This window comes from Chiloscyllium plagiosum, chromosome 15 (genome assembly GCF_004010195.1).
Source record: "Chiloscyllium plagiosum isolate BGI_BamShark_2017 chromosome 15, ASM401019v2, whole genome shotgun sequence".
Lineage (NCBI taxonomy): Eukaryota > Metazoa > Chordata > Chondrichthyes > Orectolobiformes > Hemiscylliidae > Chiloscyllium > Chiloscyllium plagiosum.
This window is the reverse complement of record NC_057724.1, coordinates 1125996-1151615: the sequence shown is the minus strand read 5'-3', so window position 1 is coordinate 1151615 and position 25620 is coordinate 1125996. Positions and strand designations below refer to the sequence as shown.

Genomic DNA, 25620 nt, shown 5'->3' with positions numbered 1-25620 from the left:
GGAACCCTCCAACCACAAGGGATGAACTCAGATTTCTCCAGTTTCCTCATTTCCCCTCACCCCCACCTTGTCTCAGTCAAATCCCTCGAACTCAGCACCGCCTTCCTAACCTGCAATCATCTTCCTGATCTCTCCGCCCCCAGCCCACTCCGGCCTATCACCCTTACCTTGACCTTCCTCCACCTATTGCACTTCCAAAGCCCCTCCCCCAAGTCCCTCCTCCCTACCTTTTATCTTAGCCTGCTGGACACACTTTCCTCATTCATGAAGAAGGGCTTATGCTCGAAACGGCGATTCTCCTGTTCCTTGGATGCTGCCTGACCTGCTGCGCTTTTCCAGCAACACATGCCGTGGGCAGCACGGTGGCACAGTGGTTAGCACTGCTGCCTCACAGCGCTAGAGACCCAGGTTCAATTCCCGCCTCTGGCGACTGACTGTGTGGAGTTTGCACATTCTCCCGTGTCTGCGTGGGTTTCCTCCGGGTGCTCTGGTTTCCTCCCACAGTCCAAAGATGTGCAGGTTAGGTGAATTGGCCATGCTAAATAGCCCGTAGTGTTAGGTAAGGGGTAAATGTAGGGGTATTGGTGGGTTGCGCTTCGGCGGGGCGGTGTGGACTTGTTGGGCCGAAGGGCCTGTTTCCACACTGTAAGTAATCTAATCTAATCTAATTTTCAGCTCTGGTCTCCATGGGAAATTATAGGCTAATTAGCCTGACTACAGTTGATGGTAAGATTTTGGAGTCCATTGTGAAGGATGAGGTTTCTGAATACTTGAAAGTGCATGGTAAAATAGGGAAAAGTCAGCATGGTTTCATCAAGGGGAGGTCATGCCTGAAAATCCGTTAGAATTCTTTGAGGAGATAATGAGTAGATTAGACCAAGGAGAGTCAATGAATGCCAAAGGCCTTTTATAAGTTGCCACAGAGGAGGCTGCTGAGTAAGATGGTGTTAGAGGCAAGCTCCTAGCATGGGCAGAAGATTGGCTGAGAATGGCATAAAAGGGCCCTTCTCAGGATGGCAGCTGGTGACAAATGGTGTTCCGCAAGGCTCAGTGTTGGGACAACTTTTCACTTTATACATGAATGATATAGATGAAGGAACTGAGGGCATTCTGGCTATGTTTGCAGATGATACAAAAATAAATAGAGAGGCTGGTAGTATTGATGAGACGGGAGGCTGCAGAAAGATTTAGACAGGTTAGGAGAGTGGGCAAAGATGTGGAAGACGAAATACCACGTGGGAAAGTGTGAGGTCATGCACTTTGGGAGGAAGACTAGAGACGTGGACTATTTTCTACATGGGGACAAAATTCAGAAATCTGAAGTGGAAAGTTGGGAGTTCTAGTCCAGGTTTCTCTGAAGGTTAGCTTGCAGATTGACTCAGTAAATTAGATTCAAAGAAATTAGATTCCCAAAGTGTGGAAACAGGCCCTTCAGCCAAACAAGTCCACACCGACCCTCCGAAGAGAAACCCACCCAGAGCCATTCCCCTCTGACTAAAGCACCTAACACTATGGGCAAACTTAGAATGGCCAATTCACCTGACCCTGCACATCTTTGGACTGTGGGAGAAACCAGAGCACCCGAAGGAAACCCACGCAGACACGGGGAGAACGTGCAAACTCCACACAGACAGTCACCCAAGGCTGGAGTTGAACCGGGGTCCCTGGCGCTATGAGGCAGCAGTGCTAACCACTGAGCCACTGTGCCACCAGTAGTTAGTAAGGCAAATACAATGTTGTCGTTTATCTCAAAAGGTCTAGAATATAAAAGCAAGGATGTACTTCTGAGGCCTTCCAAGTCTCTGGACAGACCACATTAAGAGTATTGTGAGCAATTTTGGGGCTCATACCCCGAAGGAAGGATGGATGTATTGGCACTGGAGTGGTGCAGAGGAGAATCATGAGAATGATTCCAGGAATGAAAGGCTTAACATATGAAGATTCGTTTGAGGATTCTGTGTCTATACTTGATGGTGTTCAGAAGGATGAGGGGGGATCTGATTGCGGCATACAGAATACTGAATGGCCTGGACAGAGTAGATGTTGGGAAGATATTTCCATTGCCAGGAGAGACAAAGGCCTGAGGGCACAGCCTTAGAGTAAAGGGAAGACTCTTTAGAACGGAGATAAGGAGAAACCTCTTTAGCCATAGAGTGGTGAATCTGTGGAATTCATTGCTATAAAACGCTGTGGAGGCCATGTCATTGAGTATACTTAAAACAGAGATAGATAAATTCTTGATTGCAAAGGGGTCAAAGGTTATGGGGAGGAAGCAGGAAAATGGGGTTGAGAAACCTATCAGCCGTAACTGAATGGCAGAGCAGACTTGATGGGCCGAACAGCCTAATTTCTGTACCTATGTTTTATGGTCTAATATCAAATATCCAAGCAACAAAATTGTTCGGGACTCTGAAACAAATTGTGACCACAAAAGTGACCTCCCATGCCTCTACGCTTGAATGCAACAGCAACATTCAGGATGTCCCAGAGGCACAGAGCCAAAAGGCAAACTGCAGTAGGACAAGCAGCACAGTGATGTCAGGTACGACAAGCAATAATGATGAGTGATGAACATGAACCATCTGAAAAGAAACCAGAAATATACAACTTTCCCACAGAATGGGAAAATGAATTTCTGCTCATAACCACAAACATTAAGAGCATTTGCCTTGTATGTCACTGAAGCATATCGATAAGTTAAAAGGGGAAGTTGGAACGAAAGGGTTCCAAAGATGTGTAGACATTTCAAGGATAGCTTTCCCTTGAAGGACATGCTTCAGATAAAAATATTGATGAGCTGAAGGCCGCATGAAAGCTCAACAATCATTTTTCCAAAGCTGCAGCAAAAGCATCATTTCATATTTGCCATCTTCAGATAAAACACAAGAAATCATTCACAGATAGTGCAGTAATTAAAGAAGCAATGACTGCAGTTGCAGCTTCTTTATTCAGAGAATTTAAGAACAATAAGAAATAAGAACAGCAATCCAGTACGTCTTTTGGTACATCCACGGTTGAAAGACATTTAGAATCTTTATCCAAATATGCCTTTCAGCAAGTACAGCAGGATGTGAAGGACTGTGAATACTTCCCAATGAAATTTGATAAACGCACTGACATCGCTAACACAGCCGAGCCAATTGTTTTTGTGTGTATGTTCATCAACGACACAACAACTGAAAGGGATCTTCTCAACTTTTGACACATAGAACAAGGGCTGAGAATATCTACAGTTAATTCAAAGCATATGTGCTTAAGGAAAAACATTCCTACCAAGAAGGTAGAACATTACAGCGCAGTACAGGCCTTTCGGCCATTGATGTTGCTCCAACCTGTGAAACCAATCTGAAGCCCATCTATCCTATATGATTCCATTATCATCCATATGTTTGTTCAATGACCATTTACATCCCCTTAAAGTTGGTGAGTTTACTACCGTTGCAGGCAGGGTGTTCCCACACACTTACTACTCTCTGAGTGAAGAAACTACCTCTGACATCTGTCCGATGTCTATCACCCCTCAATTTAAAGCTATCTCCCCTTGTGTGAACCTTCACCATCCGAGGGAAAAGGCTCTCACTGTCCATGCTATCTAATCCTCTGATTATCTTGTGTGTCTCTATTAAGTCACCTCTCAACCTTTTCTCTAACAAAAACAACTTCAAGTCCCTCATCCTTTCCTCATAAGACCTACCCTCCACACCAGGCAATGTCTTGGTAGATCTCCTCAAGCAATCTACCAAAGCTTCCACATCTTTCCTATAATGCAGTCACCAGAACTGTAAGCAATTATCCAAGTGCGGCTGCACCAGTTTTGTACAGCTGCAACATGACTTCATGGTCCCGAAACACAATCCCTCTACCAATAAAAGTTAACACACTTAACAACTCTATCAACCTGGGTGGCAGCTTTCAAAGATCTATACGTATGGACACCGAGATCTCTCTGCTCATCCACACTGCCAATAATCTTACCATGAGCCCAGTATTCTGTATTCCTGTTACTCCTTCCAAAGTGAATCACCTCACGTTTCCGCATTAAATTCCATTTGCAACCTCTCACCCCAGCTCTGCAGTTTATCTATGTCCCTCTGCAACCTGCAACATCCTTCCGCACTGCCCACAATTCCACTGACCTCAGTGTCATCCGCAAATTTACTAACCCATCCTTCTGCGCCCTCATCCAGATAATTTATGAAAATGACAAACAGCAGTGGACCCAAAACAGATCCTTGCAGTACACCGCAAGTAACTGAACTCCAGAATGAACATTTCCCATCAACCACCACCCTCTCTCTTTATTCATCTAGCCAATTTTTGATCCAAACCGCTAAATCAGCCTCAATCCCATGCCTCCATATTTTCTGCAATAGCCTACAGAGAGGAACCGTGTCAAAGGCCTTACTGAAATCTATATACATCACATCAACCACTTTACCCTCATTCAACTGTTTAGTCACCTTTTCAAAGAACTCAATAATGTATGTGAGGCACAACCTACCCTTCACAAAAATGTGTTGACTATCTGTAATCAAATGATTCCTTTCTAGATGAGTTTAAATCCCATATTTTATAATCCTTTCCAACACTTTACCCACAACCAAAGTAAGTTTCACTGGTCTATAATTACCAGGATTGTCTCTACTCCCCTTCTTGAATGAGGGGACAACATTTACTATCTTCCAATGCTGACATAAAGATCAAAGCCAAAGGCTCTGCAATCTCCTCCCTGGCTTCCCAGAGAATCAGAGGATAAATCCCCATCCAGCCCAGGGGACCCATTTATTTTCAAACTTTCCAGAATTGCTAACACCACCTCCTTATGAACCTCAATCCTGTCTAGTCTAATAACCTGTATCTCAATATTCTCCTCAACAACATTGTCTTTTCTCAGTGTGAATACTGTCGAAGGATATTCATTTAGCACCTCTCCTATCTCCTCTTACTCCACGCACAACTTCCCACTACTGTCCTTGATTGGCCCTAATCTTACTCTAGTCATTCTGTTATTCCTGATATACCTATAGAAAGCTTTCGAGTTCTCCTTGATCCTACCTGCCAAAGACTTCACATGTCCTGTCCTGGCTCTTCCTAGCTCTCTCTTTAGGTCTTTCTTGGCTAACTTTTAACTCTCAAGCGCCCTAACTGAGCCTTCACGTCTCATCTTTACATAAGCCTCCTTCTTTCTCTTGACATGAGATTCAACTTCTTTAGTAAACCACGGTTCGCTTGCTTGACCACTTCCTCCGTGCCTGACAGGTACATAGTTATCAAGGACACACATTAGCTGTTCCCAGAACAAGCTCCACATTTCAGCTGCGCTCATTCCCGGCGATTTCCTTCCCCATCCTATGCATCTTGCCTAATCACATCATAATTACCTTTCCCCAGCTATAACTCTTGCCCTGCAGTATATACCTACCCTCTTTTATCGCTAACGTACACATAACCAAATTGTGGTCACTATCACCAACATACTCACCTACCCCCAAATCTAACACTGGCCTGGTTCATTACCCTGTACCATACAGTCATAGAGATGGACAGCACGGAAACAGGCTCTTCGGTCCAACTCATCCATGCTAACCAGTTATCCCAACCCAAGCTAGTCCCTCCTGCCAGCATCCGGCCCATATCTCTCCAAACCCAAACTATTCATATACCCATCCAAATGTCTTTTAAACATTGCAATTGTACTAGCCTCCACCACTTCCTCTGGCAGCTCATTCCATACACGTACCACCCTCTGCATGAAAAAGTTGCCCTTTAGGTCCCTTTTATAGCTTTTCCCTCCCACCCTAAACCTATGCCCTTTAGTTCTGGACTCCCGACCCCAGGGAAAAGACTTTGTCTATCTACCCTATCCATGCCCCTCATAATTTTGTTAACCTCTATAAGATCACCCCTCAGCCTCCGATGCTCCAGGGAAAACAGCCCCAGCCTGTTCAGCCTCTCCCTGTAGCTCAAATCCTCCAACCCTGACAACATCCTTGTAAATCTTTTCTGAACTCTTTCAAGTTTCACAACATCTTTCCGAAAGGAAGGAGACCAGAACTACACGCAATATTCCAACAGTGGCCTAACCAATGTTCTGTACAGCTGCCACATGACCTCCCAACGCCTGTACTCAATACTCTGACCAATAAAGTTAAAAATCACACAACAGGTGATGAAGGAGCGTCGCTCCGAAAGCTAGTGTGCTTCCAATTAAACCTGTTGGACTATAACCTGGTGTTGTGTGATTTTTAACTTTGTACACCCCAGTCCAAAACCGGCATCTCCGAATCCTGACCAATAAAGGTTTGCATACCAAAAGCCTTCTCTACTATCCTATTTACCTGCGACTCCACTTTCAAGGTGCTGTGAACCTGCACTCCAAGGTCTCTTTGTTCAGCAACACTCCCGAGGACCTCACCATTAAGTGTATAAGTCCTGCTAAAATTTGCTTTCCCAAAATGCAGCACCTCGCATTTATCTGAATTAAACTCCATCTGCCACTTCTCAGCCCATTGGCCCATCTGGCCCAGATCCTGTTGTAATCTGAGGTGACCTTCTTTGTTCTCCACTACACCTCCAATTTTGGTGTCATCTGCAAACTTATTAACTACACCTCTTATGCTCACTTCCAAATCATTTATATAAATGATGAAAAGTAGAAGAGCCAGCACCGATCCTTGTGGCACTCCATTGGTTACAGGTCTCCAGTCTGAAAAACAACCCTCCACCACCACCACCCTCTGTCTTCTACCTTTAAGCCAGTTCTGTATCCAAATGGCTAGTTCTCCCTGTATTCCGTGAGATCTAACCTTGCTAATCAGGCTCCCATGGGGAACCTTGTCGAATGCCTTACTGAAGTCCACATAGATCACATCCACCACTCTGCCCTCACTGATCCTCTTTGTTACTTCTTCAAAAAACTCAATCAAATCTGTGAGACACGATTTCCCATGCACGAGTCCATGTTGACTATCCCGAATCAGTCCTTGCCTTTCCAAATACATGTACATCCTGTCCCTCAGGATTCCCTCCAACAACCCGCCCACCACCGACATCAGGCTCACTGGTCTATAGTTCCCTGGCTTGTCCTTACCACCTTTCTTAAACAGTGGCCAACCTCCAGTCTTCCGGCACCTCACCTGTGACTATCGATGATACAAATATCTCACTAAGAGGCCCAGCAATCACTTCCCTAGACCCCCACAGAGTTCTAGTGTATAGCTGATCAGGTCCTGGGGATTTATCCTTTGTGTGTTTCAAGACATCCAGTACTTCCTCCTCTGTAATATGGATATTTTTCAAGATGTCACCATCTATTTCCCGACATCCTATATCTCCCTTTTCCATAGTAAATACTGTTGTAAAATACTCATTTAGTATCTCCCCCATTTTCTGCGGCTCCACACAAAGGCCACCTTGATGATCTTTGAGGGGGCCTATCCTCTCCCTAGTTACCCTTTTGTCCTTAATGTATTTGTAAAAGCCCTTTGGATTCTCCTTAATTCTATTTGCCAAAGCTATCTCATGTCCCCTTTTTCCCCTCCTGATTTCCCTCTTAATTACTCCTATTGCCTTTATACTCTTCTAAGAATTCACTCGATCTATCCTGTCTATACCTGACATATGCTTCCTTCTTTTTCTTACCAAATCCAATGTGGCCTTGCCTCATCTTGACATATCTACATACTCTGTCAGGAAACCTTCATGCACACACTGGACAAAAACTGACCCATCTGAAGTATTCGAACTACAACATTTCCAGTCAATATTTGAAACTGGTTTCCATCACAAATGATGGTACACCAGCCATGCTTGCCACCAATGTGGGCTTTGTTGAATTTTGCAGAAATGATTCTGATTTTGTCTGTTTTGGCAAACATGACTATAATCCACCAACAAAGATTAAAGTAATTACTTCATACTTATTAAGGTTACACTAAAACAACAGCAGCTAATGCGAGAAGCAGAAATGAGTAGCTCTGGGACACTGTAAGACCATGTTCTCCAAAGTATAGGTCACAATCAACCAGTCGATTGCAGGATCTCTGATCATCAACATCGCTGCCTGCCACATTCCCTCAGCTTTGTTGATCATCATGCCACTGTATAAATTCTGCTACCGGAAACTGCGTGACTAGGCAAAGGTGCAATTAGACATTAATGATCAAAGTTAAGGTGAATTGTGAAGATTGTAAGCTCGGTTTGAGCAAGAGCTACAGAGAACAAATCCTCCAGCCTGATGTGAGGTAGTTAAGTCAAGGGGAGGTCCTGCAAGGATTTTTTGATCTGATACCAGAAACCGTCATTTTTCTTAAACCGAGGAACGAAATGTGCAGTGAGCTGTCAATGTGAGGTGGCTTGACTGTAGGTTCCTTGCAGATGTAACATCAATACTGAACAGGTTGAACTACAGGGAAAAGACAGATTTAGCAAATATAATGTGTGTCCATGCTTCAAATTCTGGTTTAGATTAGATTAGATTCTCCACGGTCTTGAAACAGGCCCTTCGGCCCAACAAGTCCACACCGCCCCTCCAAAGAGAAACCCACCCAAACCCATTCCCCTACCCTATATTTACCCCTGACTAATGCACTAACACTGTGGGCAATTTAGCATGGCCAATTCAACTGACCTGCACATCTTTGGATTGTAGGAGGAAACCGGAGCACCCGCAGGAAACCCACGCAGGCACAGGGAGAATGTGCAAACTCCACACAGACAGGCGGTAATCGAACTCAGGATCCTGGTGCTGTGAGGCAGCAGTGCTAACTACTGAGCCACTGTGTCGCCCACCACAACGAACAAAACAAATCTGAATCCTCAGACAGATGCATGAAAACTATGCTACAATAAATCATCATGAACTATATTCAGGCCTTTCATGAAGCTTAATATTTAAAAAATTCATTTGTGGGACTTGGCCATCACTGGCTGGCCAGCATTGATAGGCCATCCCTATTTGCCCTTGAGAAGGTGGGGATGAGCTGCCTTCTTAAATCGCTGCAGTGCACTTGTTGATCCACAATGCCGGTAGGGAGAGAATTCCAGGATTTTGACTCAACGACTAGGAAGGAACGGTGGTATACTTCCAAGCCAGAATGGTGCGTGGCTTGGAGGGGAATTTGCAGGTGCTGGTGTTCCCAAGCACCTGCTGCCCTTGCCCTTCTGGGTGCAAGTGGTCGTGGGTTTGGAAGGTGCTATCTAAGGACCTTTGGTGAATTTCTGCAGTGCTTGTAGATAGCACACACTGCTTCAACTGAGCGCCGGTGGTGGAGGGATTGAAGGTTCGTGGATGTGGTGCCAATCAAGCAGGTTGCTTTGTCCTGGTTGGTGCCAAGCTTCTTGAGTATTGTTGGAGCTGCACTCATCTAGGCAAGTGGGGAATATTCCATCAAGTCCTCCTGACTTGTGCCTTGTAGATGGTGGATAGACTTTGGAGTGTCAGGAGGCGAGTTACTTGCCGCAGTATCCCTAGTGTCTGACCTGCTCTTGTATCTATTGTGTTTATGTGGTCAGTTCAGTTTAGTTTTTGGTTAATGATGACCCCCAGGTTGTTGACAGTGGGGGATTCAATGATAGTAATACCACTGAATATCAAAGGGTCAGAGTGTCTCTCATTGGTGATGGTCATTGTCTGACATTTGTGTGGCGTGAATGTTACTTGCCACTTGTTGGCCCAAGCCTGGATATAGCTCAGATCTTGTTGCATTTGAACATGTACTGCTTCAGTATCTGAGGAGTCGCGAACACCGAACAATCATTAGCGAACATCCCCACTTTTGACCTTATGACAGAGGCAAGGTCATTGATGAAGCAGCTGAAGATTGTTGGGCCTAGGACACTCCCCTAAGGGACTCTTGCAGAGATGCCCTGGACCTGAGATGACCGACCTTCCACAACGACAATCATCTTCCTTTGTGTCAGGTATGACTCGAACCAGTGGATGTTTGCCCCTTGATACCCCATCGATTCCAGTTTTGCCAGGGGTCCTTGATGCCACACTCGGTCAAACGCAACCTTGATGTTAAGGGCTGTCACTCTCACCTCACCTCTGGAGGTGAGGAGCTTCAGCTCCTCGATGCTGCCTGAATTGCTGTGCTCTTCCAGCACCATTGATCCAGAATCTGGTTTCCAGCATCTGGAGTCATTGTTTTTATCTTGTTGCTGAGCAGGTGCTGCTTGATAGCACTGTTGATGACCCCTTCCAGCTCTTTACTGATGATGGACAGTAGACTGATTAGGCAGTAATTGGCAGGGTTGGATTTGTCCTGCTTTTTGTGTACAGGACATACCTGGGCAATTTTCTACATTGTCAGGTAAGTGGCAGTGTTGTAATGGTACTGGAAGAGCTTGGCTAGGGGAGTGCCATGTTCTGGTGCACACATCTTTAGTAATATTGCTGAAATGTTATCAGGGCCCATTGCCTTCGTAGTATCCAATGCCTCCAACCATTTCTTGACATCACGTAGAGTGAATCGAACTGGCTGAAGACCAATATCTGTGATGATGGGGAACCACTGCAGAAGCCAGAGACGGATCATCCACTCGACATTTCTGACTGAAGATTGTTATGAATGCATTAGCCTTACCTTTCGCACTGATGTGATGGGCTCCTCTATCATTGAGGATAGGGATATTTGTGGAACAGTAAGTTCTTTAATTGTCCACCGCCATTCACGACGGGATGTGGCAGGACTGCAGAGCTTAGATTTGAAACTTTGGTTGTGGGATTGGTCTATCACTTGCTGTCTTTGCCATTTGGCATGCAATTAGTCCTGTTTTTGACAACTGACAATGGTTTCATGGTTATCAGTCGACTCTTAATTCCAGATTTTGTTTTAATTGAATTCAAATTCGACAGTTTGCCGTAGTGGGATTTGAACATAGGTCCCTGGGTTTCTGGATTGATAGTTGAGCAATAATACCACTTGGCCACTGCCTCCCTCCTCAATGATAATCTGTATTCATCAAGAACTATTGTATATACTATAATAAAAGATAAATATTACAATCTGATTTCAAAATAATTAAATTGCAGTTTTTTAAATACTTCTCATTTCAATTACTTAGCTAAATATTTTCTAACTACCATCTCATCTATTTTATTGGAAAACTGATTAAACCTAAGAAGTAAATGTTCTTACTTTTCAGTGACAAATCAGATCAGAAAACAGGTTGAAATCCAATTAATTTATGAGTCTTTATCAGGTTGGAAACCCATAACTAGTGGAGTACCTCAAGGATCAGTACTTTGGCTACAATTATTTATCATGTTTTACATAACTTGGAGAAGGGGACAAGGTGTAATGCATCCAAAGTTACTGATGATATAAAAACACATGGGAGAGAATGTTGCCATGAGGACATAAAGAATCTGCAAGGGGATATATAGGGTGAGGAAGTGGGTAAAAAATTGGCAGATGAAGTTTAATGTAAGGAAGTACGCTTTGGTAAGTACAACCAAAAGGTAGACTAGTACTTAAATAGAGGGAGACTCCAACAAATGCAGGCAGGAGGACTTAGTTGTTCTACTCCATGAAACACACATTAGCATGCAGGTGACTGATTGATTGATTGTTGTCATTTATATTGAGATACTGTGAAAAGTGTTTTGCAGATATAGGCAGATCATATTATACCAAGTGCATCAGGATAACAGAACAGAGTGTAGCATACAGTGTTACAGCCACAGAGAATGTGCAGACAGCATTCAGAATTAACATTTGAGGGGTCCGTCCAAAAGTCAAATAACAATGGGAAGAAGCTGTTATCGAAACTATTCATACATCTATTCAAATTTTCATATCTTCTCCCTGAAGGAAGACAGCATAACAAGGGTGCAAGGGTTTTTTGATTATGTTGCTTACTTTCCTGAGGCAGTAGTATGAATACATGGAATGGATGGAAGGCTGTTTTGCATGATGGATTGGGCTGTGTTCATGATTATCTGTAGTTTTCTGCAGTCTTGGGAAGAGCAGTTGCCATACTGCTTCAGATAGGATGCTTTCTGTGGTGCACCTATAAAAATTGGTAAGAGTTCTTGTGGACATGCTGAATTTTCTTAGCCTCCTGAGGAAGTAGAGACATTGTTGTACTTTCTTGACCATCACGTCGGCATGGGTGAACCAGGACATATTGTTGGTGATCATCACTCCCAGAAACTTGACACTGTCAACCATCTCCATCTCAGCACCATCGATACAGACAGGGACGTACCCTGCCCAGCACTTCCAATGACCAGCTCCTTTGCTTTGCTGACGTTGAGAGATTATTATCTTTACACAGGCCACCAGGCACACAATATCTTTCCTTTCGTTGTTTGAGATCTGACCTACAAAATCGGTATTATCAGTAAACTTATAAATGAAAATGGGGCGGCATTTGGCCACACAGTCATAATTGCATAAGGAGGGTAGTAGGGGCTTGAGTATGCAGCCTTGTGGGACACCGGTGTTGAGGATTATGGTGGACGTGGTGTTGTCACTATCCTTACTGATTATGGTCTATAGGTCAGGAAGTCAAGGATCCAGTTACAGAGTTGGGAGCCGGGACCTAGAGTCTCAGAGTTTAGAGATGATTTTGTTTGGAAATATAATGTGAAAGGTGGAGCTGTAGCCAGTAAGAGCCTCACGTGGGTATCTTTGTTATCCAGATGTTCCAAGGATGAGTGTAGGGCAAGGGAGATGGTGTTAGCTGTGGAACTGTTGCGCTAGTAGGCGAACTGCAAAGGATCAAGGCACTTTGGTAGGGTGGAGTTGATGTAAGCCATGAGGTAAAAACAATGACTGCAGATGCTGGAAGCCAGATTCTTGATTAGTGGTGCTGGAAGAGCACAGCAGTTCAGGCAGCATCCAAGGAGCAGCGAAATCGACGTTTCGGGCAAAAGCCTAAGCCATGACTATGGTGACGCAAGGAATTAAGAAGGCAAATGGGATTTTGGCATTTATTGCAAGGGGGTTTTAATTCAAAAATAGCAAGCCTTGTTGCAATTGTACAGGGCATTGAGAGGTTCACACTTTGGAGTACTGTGTACAGTCTTGGTCCTTAAATATAAGAAAGGATACAGTTCAAAAGAAGTCCACTGGGCTGATTCATGGGATGAAGGGGTCGATTTATCAAAATGGCTAAACAGACTAGGTCTTTATTCATTAAAGTTTAGAAGAATGAGGGGTGATCTTTTTCAAACACAATATTTTGAGGGGGCTTGACAGGCTAGATGTGGACAAGATGTTTTCATTTGTGGGGAAATCTCAAACTCAGCGACACAGTTACAGAATAAGGAAACATTCATTTAAATCCGAGATGCAAACCTATTTCTTCTCTCAGCAGTAGTGATTGTTTAGGATATAACTGTGGAAGTTAGATCACTGAAAGTATTTAATGAGGAGGTAGACAGATTTTTGAAATAGAGAAGTTAAGGGCTCTGAGAAGCTGGCATAAAGGAGGAGTTGAGTCCTGGAGCAGATCAGCCATGAACTTATTGTATGTCGGGGCAGGTTTGAGAGGTGGAACATCCAGATACTGGTCCAATTTCTTATGTTCTCATCTGTTTTCCAGGACTGAGGTGGAGTTTTATTGTGCTACATGGACAACTAGCTACTGGCACAGAACGAGATTGAACTTATTTTCCCAATAAAACATTTAATGAGGCTCAATGGGATTAAGAAAATTTTCATATTCTGCTTTGCTGACATCAACCAAAATCTGCTCAATTCAAAGAAATAAATGCAGTCCATACAATGTTATGTCATTTTTCCCTTCTGTGCATCAAGTATACCTTTTTTTTCGTAATTCTTTAAAGTATGTCTTTCTCAGCGACTTAAAATGTATGAAACAACACATAATACTGAAGTGTGCAGCAGATACCACAATGGTCCACCTCCAAATTCTTTCAGATAGATCGAAAAAGTACCTGCTACCTGCAGCTTCATCAGAAGATATTAAATTATTCCATTGCACAACCATTTCAGCAGAGTGGTTTGGATGTTCACATCTCTCACTATTTATTTGGATTTGGTTCTGTGATTAACATTTAAGGTGCAGACTAGACTGGCACATTGTATCTTTGAAAAATAATTATTACAAAACTGAATACTTACATAAACCATGATAATGAAATATTAATTACTTGCTGACAACAGAGGGTTCTTTATTTTGTACTTGGGTTTGCAGACAAATTATTTGCTTATAATTGTAGGACTGTACATACTTTCTAGAGCAGATTAATTGGCTCTGAAAATGTTTTCCCTGTTACCTGTATAAGCTTCCATCTCATATTTAGGTCGTCAAGCTGGTGAGAAATCTTTGGAGATAAAAAGACATCAAGTGGAGATAACTGACTAGCCAGATCATTTAATATTTTCACTTCTTGCTTCACCGGGGCAATTTCTTCTTTAAAAGCCTAATGGAGAGTAAGCAAACAAAATCTGAGAAACATGTTGAAGTTAATTATTAAACATCAATAAGAAATTAGGTTAAAACTAACATCCTAATATTAATACAGAATACAAAAGCGTCTGGTGAAAATGACATTCCATGATTAAAATCTTGAATTAAAAGTAACAGTGACCATGAAACTATCATAAATTGTTGGAAAAGAAAAATGAATTCACTAATATCATTGAGGGAAGGAAATCTGCCATCCTTAGCAGTGCTGGTACATGACTTCAGATTCACAGGAATGTGGCTGACTTTTTACTGGCTTCCAAAATGGTGTACCAAGCCGTTCCTGGATGGGAAACGAATGCTCGCCTTGCCAGCAATGCGCTCATCCTGTGAAAGAATTCTTTTCAAAAAGTGAATTTAATAAGTTTGGCAGCATACTTGCTCAGTGGTTAGCCCAGCTGCCTCACAGCACCAGATATCCGGGTTCAATTCAAGCCTCGGGTGACTGTCTGTGTGGAGTTTGCACATTCTCCCATGTATGTGTGGGTTTTTTCTGGGTGCTCTGGTTTCCTCACACTGTCCAAAGATGTGCAGGTGAGGTGAGTTGGCAGTGCTAAGTTGTCCATCGTGCTCAGGGATGCATAGGTTAGGGGCATTGGTCAGGGGTAAAAATATTGGATAATAGGACTTGGAATGGATCTGGATGGTTTACTCTTGGGAGGGTCAGTGTGGACTTGTTGGGTTGAAGGACCTGTTTCCACATGGTAGACATTCTATGAAATAGGTAAGACAATAGAACAAATCAACTCAACAGGACTTTGAGGGGCAATACTACCTAGTCCTGCTCCCATTTCTTACATTATGTTCTCTCAATGCAGAATTGTATTTGAAGATATGTATATCCCTGCCTGATGCACATCATATATAATGACATCCTGACACATAGTCTTAGAGTCATACAGCATTGACACAGACTCTTCGGTCCAACCAGTCCATGCTGAACATAATCCCAAACTAAACCAGTCCTACCTGCCTGCTCCAGCCTATATCTCTCCAAACTTGTCCTATTCGTGTATCCATCCAAATTTTCTTTTAAACATTGTAAATGTACTCACATCTACCACTTCCTCAAAGTTCATTCCACATGTGAACCAACCTCTGTGTAAAAAAAAACCCTCTTATGTATTTTTTAAATCTCTTTCCTTTCACCTTAAAAACATGCCCCTGAATCTTGAAATTCCCCATCTTGGGAAACGTCATCTACCATCAATTCTATCTACCTCTCATTATTTTATAAACTTCTATCAGGTCATCTTTCAACTTCCTACACTCCAGTGCAAAAAGTCCCAACCTCCCCAACTTTTTTTATAACTCAAGCCGTCAACATCCTGGTAAATCTCTTCTGGATCCTTTCCAGAAACCCAGTCCATTAACCAGCTCCAATTCAAGCCACTTAAAAATCAGCATCCAGACATAGGGTTAGGTTTGCCCGAGGAAGTACAAACTTTTCCTTTTAATACATCTCACCAAACAAAGAATAGGCAATTAGGATTAATGTGTAAAGGGTTTTAGGTTTTGGTAGGGCAAGTCAGGGCAGAACTTTTACACTTAATACTAAGGTCCTGAGGAGTGTTGCCAAACAACCTTGGGGTGCAGGTTCATTGTTCCTTGAAAGTGCAGTCGCAGGTAGACAAGTAATGAAGAAGGCGTTTAGTATGCTTGCCTTTATTGGAGTATAGGAGTTGGGAGGTCATCTTACGGTTGTACAGGCATTGGTTAGGCCAATTACTGCATTCAGTGCTGGTCTCCCTGCTATGGGAAAGATGTTGTGAAACTTGAAAGGGTTCAGAAAAGATTCACAAGGATGTGCCAGGATTGGAGGGTTTGAGTTATAGGGAGAGGTTGAATAGGCCAGAGCTATTTTCCCTGAAATATTGGAAGCTGAGGGATAACCTTATAGAAGCTTATAAAATCACGAGGGACCTGTATAGGGTTAACAATCAAGATCTTTTCCTCAATGGAGAGGAGTCCAAAACTGGAAGGCATAGGTTTAAGTTTTAGATTAGATTACTTACAGTGTGGAAACAGGCCCTTTGGCCCAACAAGTCCACACCTACCCGCTGAAGCGCAACCCACCCAGACCCATTGCCCTACATTTACCCCTTCACCTAACACTACGGGCAACTTAGCATGGCCAATTCACCTAACCTACACATTGTTGGACTGTGGGAGGAAACCGAAGCACCCGAAGGAAACCCACGCAGACACAGGGAGAATGTGCAACTCCACATGGTCAGTCGCCTGAGCCGGGAATTGAACCCGGGTCTCTGGCGCTGTGAGGCAGTGGTGCTAACCATTGTGCTACCGTGCCGCCCATAAGGTGAGAGGGCAAAGATCTAAAAAGACTTAAGGGGCAACATTTCCACGCAGAGAGGGGAACACATAAGGAATGAGCTGCCAGAGGAAGTGGAGGAGGCTGGAAAAGTTATGACATTTAAAAGGCATCCAAATGGCTAAATAAATAGGAAGGGGATTAGAGGGATATGGGCCAAATGCTGGCAAATGGGACAAGTTTAATTTAGGATATCTAGTTGGCATGGATGAGTTGGACCAAAGGGTTTGTTTTCATGCTGTACATCTCTATGACACCCAGGGATGTGTAGGAATAATGCTTAAAGTTAACCTGTGAAATCCCACTGCTTTGGAGCAGAGTATCCACAAGGGTCCTAATGTCTATTCATGCAAGACAACATGACATTATAATAGCAGTGGTTTGCAATGTTAACTGGAGACCATTGGGAAGAAACACATTGTGCATCAGTGACAGCTTTACCAATTCATTACTGCTCCAGTTTGGTGTTAAAAATTGATAATGCTTTGTCGTACTGTGAATTATTTTGTCCAGATGTTGAGTGTTTGTTGTGGTAGGTTAAGTTAGTTGCCCAAGGAGCAGCTGTATTATTATAAAGATATTTCAATGAAGTTGAGCTCTCTTATCAAAACTGAGACGAACAGTTTTTTTAAAAAAGCTAGTTGTTGAATATCTAGAAAGTGTCTTCAATAAACAGACAATAATAAACCTCAATCACCCTCCCTGAGAGTGCATTCCACCATGTCCACACCCCTCAATCTTACCGCATCTCATTCATGTCCCCCTCAACCTTCCCTGCTCTAAAGAAAACAACCTGAGCTTATCCAGACTCTCTTCATAGCTAAAATGTTCCGCCGTAAGCAACATTCTGGTGAATCTCATCTGCACTGCCTCCAGTGCAATTATATCTTTCACATAGTGCAGTGATTGGGGGATGACCTTATCGAAACTTATAAAATCATTAAAGGCATGCATAGGGTGATTAGCCAAGGTCTTCTCCCCAGGTTGGGAGAGTCCAAAACTCAGGACAAAGGTTTAAAGTGAGAGGGGAAAGATTTAAAAAGTACCTGAGGTTGAACTTTTTCACGGAGAGGATACGTGCATATAGAACGAAATGCTGGAACAGTTTGTGGAGGCATGCACAATTACAACATTTAAAAGGCACCTGGATGAGTATATCAATAGGAAGGGTTTAGAGCGATATGGGCCAAATGCTGGCAAATGGGACGAGGTCAGATTGGGATGTTTGCCCGATGCAGATAAGTTGGACTGACATCAAGAGATGATAGCTAGATTCTCCCTTGTTGGAGATTTCCATTGCCTGGCACCACTTGTGTGGTGCTAATGTTAACTACCACTTGTCAGCCCAAGCCTGGATATTGTCATGGTCTTGCTGCATTTGAACATGGGCTGCTTTAGTATCTGAGGGGTTGCAAATGGTACTGAACATTTTGCAGTCATCAGTGAACATCCCCACTTCTGACTTTATGGAGAGAAGGTGAAGCAGCTGAAGATAGTTGGGCTCCGGCACTAGCCTGGGAAACTGCTGAAGGGATGCCCTGGGCGTGAGAGGGCAGATCTCCAACAGCCACAACGATTTTCCTTTGTGCTTAGTATGACTCCAAACAATGGAGTTCTTTTCCTTACCTTACAGGAATCTACCTCCAGCTTAAAAATATTCAATGACTCCAGCTCTGTCATCTTCTGAGGCTGCTTGTTCTACAACGTCATACAACTCTCGCAGAAAAAAAAGTTCTGTTTATCTGTCCTGAATTGGTAACCCTCATTTTGACAAGAGTGTTCCTAGTTCTTAACTCACCAAGTGGAGGAAATGTTCTTTCCACATACTCCTCGTCAAGACCATTCAGAATCATATATACTGAAATCAAATCACCCTTTCACTCTTCTGAACTTCAGCAAAAACAAGCCTAGTCTGTCTAATCTTACTTCATAAAACAACCCATTCATTCCAAGCATTAATCTAGCAAACCGGAACCTGAACTGCCTCCATTTACAGTCTTCCTCAAATGAAGCAATTTGTACTGTACACAGTATTGAGCATGGCCTCAATGCCATCTACAATTGATGCATAACATCCTTACTTTTATGGTCATTTCCTCTTGCAATAGCATACAGCATCCATTCACATTCTTAATCACTTGCAGTTAATGAAAAAGGCTGGTACAAACAATACATCGCATGATAATCCGAACAGAATGCATTTTCCAACACTTTAAATGTATAGGTACATGTGTCTCAGTAACTTCTCATTTTACCCCAATTTAATCTCATTATAAAAGGGGTATATGGACTGATTAGGGATAGTCAACTTGGCTTTGTGCATGGGAAATCATGTCTCACAAACTTGATTGAGTTTTTTGAAGTAACAAAGAGGATTGATGAGGGCAGAGCAGTAGATGTGATCTATATGGACTTCAGTAAGGCATTCGACAAGGTACCCCATGGGAGACTGATTAGCAAGGTTAGATCTCACGGAATACAGGGAGAACTAGCCATTTCGATACAGAACTGCCTCAAAGATAGAAGACAGAGGGTGATGGTGGAGGGTTGTTTTTCAGATTGGAGGCCTGTGACTAGTGGAGTGCCACAAGGATCGGTGCTGGGTCCTCTACTTTTTGTCATTTCCGTAAATGATTTGGATGCGAGCATAAGAGGTACAGTTAGTAAGTTTGCAGATGACACCAAAATTGGAGGTGTAGTGGACAGCGAAGAGGGTTACCTCAGATTACAACAGGATCTGGACCAGATGGGCCAATGGACTGAGAAGTGGCAGATGGAGTTTAATTCAGATAAATGCATTTGGGAAAGCAAATTTTAGCGTCTTAATGGTAAGGTCCTAGGGAGTGTTGCTGAAGAAAGAGACCTTGGAGTGCAGGTTCATAGCTCCTTGAAAGTGGAGTCGCAGGTAGATAGGATAGTGAAGGAGGCATTTGGTATGCTTTCCTTTATTGGTTGAAGTACTGAGTACAGGAGTTGGGAGATCATGTGGCGGCTGTACAGGATATTGGTTAGGCCACTGTTGGAATATTGCGTGCAATTCTTGTCTCCTTCCTATTGGAAAGATGTTGTGAAACTTGAAAGGGTTCAAAAAAGATTTACAAGGATGTTGCCAGGGTTGGAAGATTTGAGCTATAGGGAGAGGCTGAACAGGCTGAGGCTGTCTTCCCTGGAGCATCGGAGGCTGAGGGGTGACCTTACAGAGGTTAACAAAATTATGAGGGGCATGGATAGGGTAAATAGACAAAGTCTTTTCCGTGGGATTGGGGAGTCCAGAACTAGAAGTCATAGGTTTAGGGTGAGAGGGGAAGGATATAAAAGAGACCTATGGGGCAACTTTTTCACACAGAGAATGGTACATGTATGGAATGAGCTGCCAGAGGATGTGGTGGAGGCTGGTACAATTGCAACATTTAAGAGACATTTGGATGGGTTTATGAATAGGAAGGGTTTGGAGGGATATGGGTCAGGTGCTGGCAGGTGGAACTAGATTGGGTTGGGATATCTGGTCGGCAGGGACGGGTTGGACCGAGGGTCTGTTTCCATGCTGTATATCTCTATGACTCTATGAGTATGTCTGAAAGTGGTCTCATCATAAGAAAAACAGACTTGCTCCAGGCAAGCTGTCTAAATACATCAAGTAAACAAAAACATGAAATGGTTCTAGAAATTTCTGCAACATAACAATTAAATAAATGACTGCGTCATGAACACAACAGTTAATTGTTGCACCTGCACATCACAACTTGGAAAACAAGCAACACTGATTTTCTACTTTCTGTAAATGTGATTTTGGAAAGTTTTCATAACGCAGCACCACTGTGATTTTAAAAGGTGTAGAGTTTGAATTTAACCTACATCTAAACTATTTGCAGAATCTTTTAAACAAAACAAATTAAAATTGCCACATCTGTCCTAAAAAGAGCCAATATTAAATATCAAAAAACAGTGAAGTTGGAAAATGCATCATGATGCTACTTGAAGAAATCAAGGTAAGTCTGTGTGGTACTGCTTTACGTCTGCTGCTTCAGCAAAACCCAATCAACTTTTAATGAAAATAACTGCTCAAGAGATATTCAAAACAATGGCTGCTGTATTTCAAAACCAAATGTCAGATTTTGCAAATAGTCCTTACCCTGAAAAAATACCAAATATGTTTATATGTAAAGAAAAAAAATCAGAGATGAAACCATTCAAATAATTTTCATTGGCACAACAAATATTCAAACTACAAAAGCATATGTATATGAAGACTTTGTGCTCAAACTTCTCACAGACACTTACAGCCAACAAATGAGAGAGACTGATATCCATTTATTTGTGGATCACCAATTCTGCTGCTGGGAAAATGGACCTACCACGAGATGATAAATAGACCTAAATTTAGCGATGTAAATTCAAACAAGGCAGCACACTGACACCCATCCCTCCCAGAACTCAACACACAGTTGTAGAGTTCTGTTTTCACAAGTTGGAATTGTGTACATAAAGCACAAACTCCTTCTTCAGTATATTTTCCTTCCATAAATCTGCTTTTAGTTGATATGCACAGAATTCATTTTATACACATTTAAAAGACTGTAAGTTCAAGGGCCAGTTCCAGCCCTTGTCTTGTATCTTCCTCTGCATCAAAACAGAACAAAGTGAAGACCCACTCACTGTAAGTCACATTTTCAGGTTTTAGTGACAAGGTGAAGTGTTAGAACTGCTCACTTGATGTTTAAATCTCTTAAACATGTATTTATACATGTATGTGAAACACATGGAAAGACTTTGAGAAAGGGGTTAATTTTGTTGCTCTAGGAAAGAGCTGGTACAGATAAAATATGTTGAATGGCCTCCTCCCATGCTAACAATATCCATAACTCTTCTTGGCCCTGCTAAATTAAAGTGGGCATCCTGTCATTATGACTGTGAGATAGCATATTATGAAAGACAGTTTAATGGAGAAATTCTTTGTTACTAATGACACTTGTTAGCAGTAGACTTCCTTCTGAAGTCAAATGTTCAACATATCCCTGTGAGACTGATTTGGTTCCAAACAGTTATTAAATGTGGCTTCAATCCTAGCATGACTTAATAATAAGGCAAATTCCTAAAAGTTTTAAAATGAGAATTTCAAGTGAAGTATTTCTAATCTTGAGCATTTACAAAAGAAAAGATTATAACAACGGGTACTGGCAGGTGGGACTAGATTGGGTTGGAATATCTGGTCGGCATGGACAGGTTGGATCGAAGGGTCTGATTCCATGCTGTACATCTCTATGACTCTATAATAGTACAGACAGACAGCAAAGACAGAGGCAATGCCTAAATGACTGTGTCTTACACCACGCAACTAATCCCCCTTATGGATGAAAGGTTGACCTTGTTCTCTACCTTCAGAAACACCCAGTTAATATCACCTTACCACGACTTATTCTATCTACCTGGTGTTGCATTTAATTATTTTCTGTCTTGATCAAACCCTAATGTAATTCACTTAAATTTTCAATAAAATAAATTTCAAGATAGTGAGGACTGCAGATGCTGTAAAGTCAGAGTTGATAAAATGTGGAGCTGGAAAAAGTTGGGCAGGTCAAGCAGCATCAGAAGAGCAGGACAGACTACATTTCAGGCAGGACCATTCATTAGGACTGGAGAGGGGGAAGGGGGCTGAAAATTAAATAGAGGGAGGAGGATGGGGCTGGGGGAAATTTAGATGGGATGGCAAAAGTTGGATGCCTATCTGCATCCTCCTACCTAAATGCACCTCTCACCATTCCACTTCTCTGTCCCCCAGCCCCACCTCCTCCCTCTATTGATATCTCAGCCCCCTTCCCCCTCCCCAGTCCTGATGAAGGATCGTACAATAAAATAAATTTAATTTATATTCTACAATTTTGAAATGTCCTTTTAAGGCTCCAATGATTCAATTAGCATACTGAACAAAATGAACACCTGCAAATGTTTTGTTAATACTTGGAGAATACAGTGGAAAATCAAGACATATTGATTTCACAGTTTGGCATAACATCAAGGACTGAAAGGTCTATACTGCGCTGTAATGTTCTATATTGACAAGTAAACAAATGACTAATTTTTGTTTTCTTGTCAGTAATACCCTTTGAACAGGACAGAAGTTGCAGGACTATGCAGAGAAACCAATTAAATATTGGGAAGACCAATGTTTGTGGTCCCCATACCAATCTCCATTCACTCCCTACTGACTGCAATGATCCTCCTTACTGTCTAATATGAAGCTGGTCTGAGCACAACCTTGGTGTTTTGTTTGATCCCACGAACGGCCGACCACATGTTCATGCAATTAGTAAGACCGTCTTTTCGCATCTCAGTAACACTGCCTACCTATCTCTTGTCTTGGCTCATTAGTTGTGAACTGAAAATGTGTTGCTGGAAAAGCGCAGCAGGTCAGGCAGCATCCAAGGAACAGGAGAATCTTCAGGAATCCTCATTAGTTGTGAAACCTTCATCTGGAACTACATTACTTCTGGACTTGACTATTCCAATGCGTTCCTGCTCGAGTTCCACATTCTCTCTATAAACATGAAGTCATCTAAAATTCCACTGCCTGAGTCTCGTCTTGAACCAAATCCTATTCACAGTACTTGCTCACTGACTAACATTGTTAACAGTAATAGATCAAGTAACTTTTAAAAAATTCTCATTTTGTTTACAAATCCTTCCTTGGCTATGCCTGTCCCTATTTTGGTAACCTCCACCATTCCAACCATTTTTAGGATATCTGCACTCCTCTAATACTAGCCTGTTGCATGCCCTTGATTTTAATAGATCCACCATTGGTAGCCACACATTCAATAGTCTAGCCTCCAAACCCAAGAACTGACTTCATGCACCTCTTGGCCTCAGCACCTTATCATTTTTTAAAGCACTTTTTAAAACCAGCATCTTGGATCAAGTTTTTAATCATCTGATCTAAGAGCTTCTTATACAGCTCAAGTTGTATTCTGGGATCATTAATACTTTTTGATATACCTTTGATTGTTTTACTCCATTAAAGAGATTATATAAGTGGTTGAAGTCATTGCAAAGTAGGGGAGGGGGGGTGTGTGTGTGTGTGACTTGGGAAGTTCTTCCAAAGGACAGTGAGAAACCAAATAACCTCCTTCTACACTGCCAATTCTGTTTCCATGAAAATGAAAACGATTTTTAAGACTTGGGAAGGTCCTTCAGAAATGTCACTTGACAGATGCCTTTCCGGCAGAGGAGAGCTGCTGAGATGATGGAGCAGGAGTGAGAGGTACCAGTAGTGATTATATGCTGAACACAATCAAATGTTATGAGGTTGTCGAAAGATGTGGGTTTCAGCATTTTTGAAACTTTGATCATTTGCCTTTATTTCCACAAAACATGAATAGGGGCAGCAGTTTGTTGCATGGCCATTCAAACCTACTCCACCATTCATGATGATTGTGGCTGATCCTCCACATCAATTAAACTTTACCACTTTATGCTCATATCCCTCAAGTCTCATCCTCTTTTCAAAACATTTATATATTCAGGTGTAATCTCCCTTTCGTTAACGTAATGAGAATTCACACCAAGTATTGAACTCCTAATACTGACCCAATCGAGATCAATAAATTCAGCTGAGATCAGGAAATTGACCTAGTCTGGGTAGTTGAGCTAGTCGATGCTTTTAAAATGTTTTCTGTGCAAGAACCCTGGTGAGAAACATTCATTAAAAAAAATCAATACAACTGCATGAATTGATCTCCAATCCTAAACCTTATTCAAGCTCAGCTGGCTAGATGGTTGATTTCTGGTACAAAGCGAAGCCAACAGCATAGCCTCAATTCCTGCAGTGCTGAGATTTCTATGAAGGATTTTCTTCTCAACCCATCTTCTTCCTGAGGCATGGTGATCTTTAGGTTAAACCACGACCAGTCGTCTCTCTCTCTCTCTCTCTAATTAAAGAGAAGCCGTATGATCTGGTAAGACTTTACCTTTAATCCTGATAACATTGCAACCAGCAGATAACTCATCTGATGTCACTGAGTAATAGATTCTTCAATTGTACTACTATAATTAGATGGCATGCTCAATGAAGTAGTTTTAATTTGTAAATTAAGTCAACAACCATACAATCAATACCATTTAAGTACTCATATTATTGATTGTCTAGATGCAGCATTTTGAATAGATCTGTTCATAAATGAAGGGTAATGTGATTGCACTTACTGTGGCTTTGTCAATGTGATCCTGCAAGGAGTCAATAAGCAGGTCACCCACAGGTTGCCATTCAGTACGGATCCCTTCAGCTGTTATCACATGAGCCTCAAGATCATCCATAGCTTTCTGCAGTTCTTGAAGTTTCTCCAATGCCTTTTGCACCTGTTTCTGCCAGTTGCTTGCATGGGTGTTCAACAGTTCCCAATTTTCCTTCACTTCTGTTGATTGTTTGCGAACAGCTTTGGCAATTCTCTGGGCTCTCTCTTCCGGGGTAGATTCTGGAAATGTAAAATTCAAATATTCATCAACCATCATGACATCGATCTATAAAACTTAAATTTCCTTTCTGAACTCCTTTCCTTTAAAAGGTCTCTTAGCACCTTCTCCAGGAACTAGGGTAAGTAATAGAACATAGAACATAGAAGAATACAGCGCAGTACAGGCCCTTTGGCCCTCGATGTTGCGCCGATCCAAGCCCACCTAACTTATACTAACCCACTATCCTCCATATACCTATCCAATGCCCGCTTAAATGCCCATAAAGAGGGAGAGTCCACCACTGCTAACCTTACAGCCTGTTTTATACTGTATTTCAATGTCCTTCCTACCGAAGTGCATCACCTCACACTGCTCTGCATTAATCCTCATCTGCCATA

General features: G+C 42.3%; 1 protein-coding gene across 10 annotated transcripts in view; it reads right to left on the bottom strand.

Annotated features, from left to right (window-relative positions):
• LOC122557037 (utrophin-like) overlaps positions 1–25620 on the bottom strand; it is a 688507-nt gene that overhangs the window by 161689 nt on the left and 501198 nt on the right. For all 10 annotated transcript variants that reach the window (XM_043704260.1, XM_043704256.1, XM_043704261.1 and 7 more), the window contains 2 exons: positions 24974–25242; positions 14252–14398 (listed from right to left, as the gene is read on the bottom strand). In XM_043704260.1, coding sequence (XP_043560195.1) covers positions 14252–14398; positions 24974–25242 — 416 coding nt within the window. The remainder of the gene's footprint in view (positions 1–14251; positions 14399–24973; positions 25243–25620) is intronic.